Source organism: Triticum aestivum, chromosome 2B (assembly GCF_018294505.1).
Source record: "Triticum aestivum cultivar Chinese Spring chromosome 2B, IWGSC CS RefSeq v2.1, whole genome shotgun sequence".
In the NCBI taxonomy this organism is placed as follows: Eukaryota; Viridiplantae; Streptophyta; class Magnoliopsida; order Poales; family Poaceae; genus Triticum; species Triticum aestivum.
Genome location: NC_057798.1, coordinates 135,033,633 through 135,041,266, shown reverse-complemented (window position 1 = coordinate 135,041,266; position 7,634 = coordinate 135,033,633). Strand labels below are relative to the sequence as shown.

The 7,634-nt window shown below is 44.2% G+C and overlaps 2 protein-coding genes and 1 long non-coding RNA gene across 6 annotated transcripts; all 3 read left to right on the top strand.

The window, feature by feature from the left end:
- The first annotated feature begins 1,164 nt into the window (after positions 1–1,164).
- LOC123040810 (uncharacterized) lies at positions 1,165–2,152 on the top strand. 2 transcript variants are annotated; one of them, XR_006418262.1, is made up of 3 exons: positions 1,165–1,330; positions 1,894–1,992; positions 2,097–2,152. It is a non-coding gene; the product is annotated as an uncharacterized lncRNA (long non-coding RNA). The 2 variants fall into 2 exon arrangements; XR_006418261.1 differs by having other exon boundaries at positions 1,165–1,437.
- Positions 2,153–2,179: 27 nt separating this feature from the next.
- On the top strand, positions 2,180–4,776 carry LOC123040809 (uncharacterized). 3 transcript variants are annotated; one of them, XM_044463562.1, is made up of 4 exons: positions 2,180–2,355; positions 3,511–3,664; positions 4,182–4,359; positions 4,514–4,776. In XM_044463562.1, the coding sequence occupies exons 1-4, from the start codon at positions 2,248–2,250 to the stop codon at positions 4,545–4,547; spliced, it is 474 nt and encodes a 157-aa protein (XP_044319497.1). In that variant the 5' UTR covers positions 2,180–2,247; the 3' UTR covers positions 4,548–4,776. The 3 variants fall into 3 exon arrangements, 2 of the variants coding, with proteins under 2 accessions (XP_044319497.1, XP_044319496.1); XM_044463561.1 differs by having other exon boundaries at positions 4,480–4,776; XR_006418260.1 differs by lacking the exon at positions 2,180–2,355 and adding an exon at positions 2,637–3,354 and having other exon boundaries at positions 3,511–4,359.
- A 1,422-nt stretch (positions 4,777–6,198) lies between these two features.
- LOC123043894 (uncharacterized) lies at positions 6,199–7,387 on the top strand. Its single transcript, XM_044466485.1, has one exon. It carries the CDS (start codon positions 6,383–6,385, stop codon positions 7,067–7,069), a length of 687 nt encoding a protein of 228 aa, XP_044322420.1. The 5' UTR covers positions 6,199–6,382; the 3' UTR covers positions 7,070–7,387.
- The last annotated feature ends 247 nt before the right edge of the window (positions 7,388–7,634 follow it).

Below are 7,634 nucleotides of genomic sequence, written 5' to 3'. Positions count from 1 at the left end.
AGCTAATTGCCTTTCTGTAAAACTCTTTATGCGGATTAGTTGATATGATCAATGGTCAAACTGTTTGAGTTTCAAAATCATTTTAACATTTCAAATTTGGGGGTTGTATATATACAACCGGATATCATGTGTATCATGCATAGCGATCTACTTTGTTCTGTCTGTTAGCATTAATTAATGTCTACTTCTTGATTATATTTGATATACTTCAGATGGTGAGCATGATTGTGGGGATGGTGCGTATGAGGATTTTCCCCCCTTCTCCCAGTGGAACACACAGGTATATTTGGGTTTATAATATGGGTTGTTGCCCCAGTTGCTTTTGCTTGGCGATAATGGCAATGCAGTTATCACCATGTTTGCACCGTTCTTCACATGCACATCCCTACGCTCCTTATGTTACTGTTCACCATCACTGTTGATTATTTCTCCTTCTATTCTGTTATCCAATAGGTATTCTCTTACTACATATAAATTTGGAGGACAAAGCATTTATTCTGTTGATATATTAAACCCCAAATTGCTGAGATGTAATGTCTTCTATCTGAATTTGTTTCATAAAATTAATCATTGGTTTAGTTTGATAGATTAAACCCAAATTAGTTTATGGACTGAACTAGAAATAACACAATCACATATTAGTTTTCTTTTTAAATTTCATAGTAGAGATTTAGCCGTCGATGACCCACTACACGTGGATGCCACATCCTTTCTTCCTCACCTATCGCGCGAATTTTCAATGCTTGTCCACTGCAATCAGGGTGCTGGAGGCTCTTGGGGTTGCAGCTCGCATGCTTGGAGGTAAGTTTTGTAGCCTCCCGTTGCAACGCAGGGGCATTTGTGCTAGTCTCTCCCTAATAATAAAGCACGGATTGGGTCTCCGGGTTCACCGTCGCAGCATGTTTGCAAAATTGTCCCTGAGCCTTTTAAGAATCAACCCGCAATCCTCAATAGCCCGAACGTAAGTGAAAAAAAAACTTTCGGGCCCGAGCGCTGCGCCTTTCTCCCGAGCGAAGCGAGTTCCTCTGTCTTCTCCTTCTCCATGTTATTTGCCACCGCCGCCCCCGCCCCGCCCCGCCCCCGCTGCAGCCCGCCGTCGCCCCACCCTCGCTCGCCGCTGCGGATCCACCACCGCCCCTCTACAGCCCGACGTCTCGTCCCCGTGTCACACCACGAGCCTCTTGCCGGCGGGCTGGGCCCTCCTCGCGCTGGTACTTGCTCTGGGAAGAGCAGGAGGGGTGCTGGAGCAGTGGTCGTGGCGTCCCCGGGTGCCTGCCGCCCTCCCCGGGCACAAGGTCGCCGTTAGCCCCCCGACCCCCCAGCGCACAAGGTCGCCGTCAGCCCCACGCCTCCCAGCGCTGGTCTCTGGTAGTCACCATCGTTGACGGAGTAGGAGTACACGCGGAGGTCGGGAAGGGGCATGGTCTTGCAGGCCAGGTCTGAGTTGGTGTGCGTGTGCTCTCCTACCACCGGTGCCAGGCCACTGTACGGGTGTCCGGTGTCCCTGTTGCGGCTCCAGGATTTCGCCAGGAGCTCCTGTGCTGCAGTTTTGCTCAGAGTTTTGAGGATAATATATCTCTACTTCTCCCCTCCTGAACTCAGAAGCAGTAGATAAATTTTTGTGACCACTACATTCAGGAATAATTGACTGAAAGGAACAATTTGATTTGAAAAGGCAATCAATCTACATAAATCATGGCACAATTATCTAAATTATCCGGAGCGGGTTGATTGTGTGGAGTTGCAAGCATAATTTGTTGTAATGTAGTTTCAAAGATGATTTAAACAAAAAAACACCACCAAGCATTGCAAATGACGAGGTAGAAAAAAATTTAGATTTGCTAGCAAATGACAAAACCAAATCAGATGGCTTACTGGAGGTTCTTGGTTCAGGTTGTTAGATGGAAGGACAAGGCGGCGGCGATGGAGACGGGGAGTCGATTAGGAAGGAGAAAGAGTTTGTGCAACTGCTGCTCAGTGCGAAAAACAGAGGTAAATAAATTTATTGTTCAGGTGGCGAGATTCAGTCTCCCTAATTTGTATTCAGCGATGAACTACTGAATGGTGTTGCTAAATTCATGGCATGAGTTGTCAAGGAGGACGTCAAAGTGTGGGAGGTTGCAGTCTTGCAGGAGATTAGCCTTACCTTGGCAAATTAGCTTGCGGTCCTCAAGCTGTATGTTTGCTTAATCTGAAGTGTGCACAAATATTTGTGTTTAATAAGTGAAATGTATCCATCTGACTGACATGAACCTTCAGGAAAGACAGATCCTAAAGTTGGCTTCACTTGGTAGTAACTATGGAAACCTCAAGAATGTTGTTGACGCCCTGAAGGCTTTTGAGTTGTATTGTCAGGTCTGTCTATGCAAATTGAAATTTACTTGAGAGTGAATCTCTAATGTTGTACCTTTTGCAAAATACTACCAGTTAAATATGATAAGGTTTTCTTCTTCCCAAATGTGATGAGGCATGAGGCAAAACCTCTTCATATAGAACAGGCTGCGTGCCTTGATAGGGTTGAAAGCACTGAAGTAGTGTTACATTGATGTACTGTTTTTGAAACTTCAAGTCCCGCTGTTACTTAAAACCAACAAAGAACAGTTATCATTTTTCCTTGACACTATAAGCTTGATAGAATACGCTGTACATGCAACTACATGTTGTCTCATTACTTTAGTCTACTTTTCTTAAAAAGTGTGATGATTGTCGCTAACAATGTTGGAAAGATTCCAACAGAAAATAAATTTCTTTGTAGTGAACCCTCTAATCAAAAAGAAAAGAGAATCATTTATTCATCATTGATTAAATCTATTTAAGAGTTAATCTTTGTTGATAATCTTCAGTGTAAACTCTATTATTTTTTGCTTCATTGCCAGGATTTATGCACTTTTCCCATGGCATAATATAAGAATCAAAATCAATTTATTGGATCACAATCATATCTGGGAGTATTTGCACCACTTTAAGTGATCTTGTATAGTTGGAATGTTACATTTCACTTTAATTGCTTTGCTGAACGTACGGACTAAGAAAATTTCAGTTTCTCCTGTCATCAATAAATGTTATAATATTTAGATTATTGAATTCAGTAAAAGTTCAAAACATATGAGAGCACTAACCATGTTTCGGCTCCTTGACTGAGGACGTACGAACTTGCAAAAAGCACGAGCGTAGAAGCGAAAGAAGGAGCGAGAGGATTAAGCTTCCAAGTGCGGCAACTAGGAACATCTCGATCGGTGATTTGAAGTGTGTTTTTCAATAGCATGGTGCATGGATACTTGCACGTGTTCCCCCGATGCAACGGACACTATTTAATTGTCATAGAACTACATACAAGGCTCTCATGCAAAAAAGGTGTTATTTAAGCACTATTTTACTGGATTTTATTCTGTGTGAAAAAACATAAAAAGTGCCTCTACACGTCTTGGGTCAGCGGCTGTCGGCATTACGGCACTCCAATTAGCATCTCTTGGTAATCTTTTAGGATCACTAATGTATGTTTTATGATAGGTTTTATCAGGCATGAAGGTGGCGTGGGCCAGCAAGGAGTCTGGGGGTTCAGCAGGACATCCTTGCAGGAGTAGTCGAGCAGAGGCTGACACTAGCCAATATGACCAGCATTGCCGCAGATCGCCTCCATGTGGGCTGCTGTTGCAAAGTCACGGTGCTGCACCTCAGCGAATTCAGCAGGAGCAATTCATTCCCCACCCAAGTGTTTATTATTGATCATTGCTGCTTCATCTGTTTATTCTCATCTAACTAATATATTTACGGACTTTTTGTATGTTTGGCTAATTCTTCTTTATCTTATGGGGCTTTGCTGTGAAAGAAAGATGAAGTTCAAAGAGTTCAATTTAGAGTTAGTGTAGTTTCCCCGGAAGAAAAAAGAGAGAATTGGTGCAGTGTCTCATGCCTATTGGACTCAATCTATTACGCTCACTAAGTATATACATGTATGCTGCAGAGACGTGGTCACATGGTTGATTAACATCTTTTGGCAACATCATGTTAATTCAATGAAAAAGTTCTACTACACCTATGACTATGAACGTAGATGTGCACTCTTGATTTTTGAGGACTACTTTAGGATGTGATCATTGGTGTTGCTTCACACTTTCTAGACAACATAACATTTTATTGTTACTAATGTGAAAATCCAACTTACTATTTTTCTATTACAGTGTGTTCAGCCACTATCAGACTTTGGTGGCATGCTCCAGCTGCCAAACTATGCTCTGCCAACCTACCGATGGAAAGGCGAGGCTCACCAAGGGATGCCTTATTATGGCAAAAAATGAAGCCCTTCTTAAGATTGTTTACTACTACGTATCCTCGATGTGGGGAGACCGACCACAAGAGGTATCCATGAACACCATATGTCCCTGCATTCTAATTTCAGTTGCTTTTGAGTTTTAGTTTTTCCTTTCTTCTAGCATCGTAATTTGCTGGGACCTATGAGTCTTGATTTTAATATTGCAGGGTAATCGGTCTTATGTCACCTTTATCTTCGCAGGAGTCAGGAGCAAGCAAATTACTTTGACATTTAGCATATATTTACTAGAGTTTCAGAAGGTCAATAATACCCAATGCATTGCCTTCCATGACCTACCTTGGTCTATTCTCATGGGTGATCTGCTAACTCATTTTAATTCGGTGCCTAGGTACTATTTCCTTCGGCATTCTGTTTTATAATATTTAGTACCATTGGTGCAACTTAATATGCAAAGCCTGAGCTTTGTTCAAGTTGCCAAGCAAATGCCTGTGCTAATTCTCACAAGAAACTTATGTTTTCCCTGTTTTCAAATACATGTACACAATAAAGTTTTCACTTCGGAAGCACCAAAACCTTTTATAGCTGCATGTAAATACTCCTCCGTTCCTAAATATTTGTCTTTTTAGAGATTCAAATGGACTACCACATACGGATGTATATAGACATATTTTAGAGTGTAGATTCACTCATTTTGCTCTGTATGTAGTCACTTGTTGAAATCTCTAGAAAGACAAATATTTAGGAACGGAGGGAGTGTTTTCTTAGACATACAGTAATGCTTCATTTTTATTTTATAAGAGAAATAACAGAACCTTTATTGTAATGATGTATAGCTTCATTTTACATAGAAAATACTGCCTGAATTAATCCATTGAGACCGAATGAAAATTAAGCTACAACTACCTGCTGTTGAATTAATAAACAAGATCAACTAGGTAGATTTGGGTAGCTAGGTTTTAGAGATTGAATCAACCACTGTTGTGTAGTGTTCTTAGTACAAGGGTGCACGACGTTCTTTTAATACGAAGACGTTGAGATATTTTTCGCCCGGTGCAACGCACGGACATTTTTACGGCGGCGGCAGCGATAGAGACGACGCGCTGCCCGTGCCAGAGGATGAGAGGGAAATGGCGTAGTTACACTCGCCTGCGTCGAGGCTTTGGTCGCCTTGAGGAGATGGCGGACGGAGTGCAGGCATTGGCGGCGCACAAGGGAGTACGGGAGGGTGTGAAAAGATAAAGAAGAGCCCTCATGGTGCAGCAGTAAGAAGATTTAGTTTTTTTAGGGATCACAATAGTACAAGATGAGTTCATGGGTCCTTCTGTATACGTGAACTATTGGCAAGCCCAGATAGTTAAAAAAAACTTCCAACCAAACAACCAACTATCTGTAAAAATTGCCAAACAAAAATGCCCAAAAAGTTAACACAAAAAATAGTTTAATTTTTTTATAGAACATGTTATTTTTAAAAATTATCCCCCAAAAAACACATTTGACTATAAAAACCATTTACATATACAACAGAAATACATTCTTTAATTTCTCTTTTATTTTATAGAGTATGTTCTAATTTTTATAAAAATGTTAACTATTCTTCAATAGGTGTTACATTTTTAATGAAATATTAAAGTTTTATTAAAAAAAAGGAAATTTCCACGTTCAACATTTATTAAAATTGGATATAAAATGGGGCAAAAAATGAACCTTCAAGCAGGTTCTACCACTTTTATCGCCCGGTGCAACGCACGGACATTTCTACTAGTCTTTCCCTACTAATAAAGCACGGAGTGCTTCTGGTCGTACGTCGTCGTCACTTTTGCAAAAAAGTCCCCCAGTTTCTGAGAAATTAACCCGTAGTCCAGAAACAAGTGAGAAAAAACGATTCGATTGAGGCCGACGCGAAGTGGAGACAGAGCCGAGGATAGCGCTCAGCCAGAGAGAGAGAGAGAGAGAGAGAGAGAGTACAGAGATGGATGAGCTTGCGCCACTGGACGCAGCACCACCACAACCGAGCCAGCCACATCTCGCCAGAGGCAGACGCCGAGCACCACTGCCCCGACAGCCTCCCGCGCCTCCGCCACAGGCCCGCCTTGCAGGCCACTTGTGGCCATGGACCAGGTCTTCGGCGCCGAGTACGTCTTCCTCCACGTCCGTCGCTCCAACCGCGCCGGCTTGAACCTCTACACCTCCACCCTCGGCTACCAGATCCACGACATCGAGGCCAAGTACTATGCTGACGGCGAGGACGCCTACGACATGCGCAAGATGCTGCGTCAGCCCGTGCCCAAGAAGCACCACCGCCACCACGCCGGCCGCGGCTGCTGCTCCCACGAATCCCCTACTGCCGCGGCCGCCGGCTCGTCCCCGACTTCCCCTTCGCCGGAGAAGAAGGCCGACGAACGCGAAGTCTCCAATCACCGCTGCCAGATCTGGCGAGCAACCGAGCCACCACTGCAAACCGACCATGTAGCCCCCGTCGGCCACCCACCCACCAGAGAGGGGCTCCGCCACCACGGCATGGGGATGCTGCTCCCCGCCACCGCGCGCTGGGCCCTCCGCCGCAGGCCCGACCGTGGCAAGTGGGCCGCAGCTGGACGAGGCGCTTACCCTCCTTGCAGTCAACGCGAGCCGCGAGCAGAGGAAGCAGCGAGGATGAGCAGTGCGGGGTCGGCCGGACTTGGAAGGGAAGCATGCCTGGCGCAGGTGGCGAGGCTGTGGACGTCCAAATCGGGACGGATCCGAGGCTGTTGGTCGGGGGCGAGGCTGCTGGACGTCCGGAGCATGGGCAGCGGCTGAGCAGGAGGCTAGATCGAACGACGATGGAGGAGCTCCAAAATCTGATGGTTCCTCACCGACAGAAGGGGTTCCTTCCCTGGATAGAGAAGAAAAGAAGGTAGAGCATCGGGTGGATGGAGAAGAAGAGGAGGAAGCATGGCGTGTTCTGGATAAGGGGGCACGTAGTGGGAAGTGGGCGGTGGCTTGTTGTCGCTAGATGATGTGCTGGACCCGAAGCTGCTGGATGCTATGTATGCACCAATTTACAATTTTTTTTGGATGAACATCCATTATAATTACTTCCTCATTAAAGAAATATAAACATTCTTATATTTTTTAGGGGGTACTTTCTACTGGATTCATAATTTAATATTCATGCCTACCACATCTTACAGATACAGATCATATATAACAATATTTCTTGTGGCATAGTTTAAAAATGAGTGGAATATTGAAAAGAGATAAGATTTCGTAAGGGAGAAGATATCTGGGGCTCACCGATACTTGCTCATTATCAAGATATTCCTCGACTTTGGATGTCACTGATGTCTTGGTAAGATAGGGAGGAGAGAGGGAGGGATGAAGA

Bases quoted from the DNA above. Each gene is read 5' to 3' on its own strand.
- LOC123040809 (XM_044463561.1), top strand. From the start codon at position 2,248: ATGAACCTTCAGGAAAGACAGATCCTAAAGTTGGCTTCACTTGGTAGT. The intron at 3,665-4,181 runs GTGCTGCACCTC...TTTCTATTACAG, and splicing joins GCTGCTGTTGCAAAGTCACG to TGTGTTCAGCCACTATCAGA. The intron at 4,360-4,479 runs GTATCCATGAAC...TTAATATTGCAG, and splicing joins GGGGAGACCGACCACAAGAG to GGTAATCGGTCTTATGTCAC.
- LOC123043894 (XM_044466485.1), top strand. From the start codon at position 6,383: ATGGACCAGGTCTTCGGCGCCGAGTACGTCTTCCTCCACGTCCGTCGC.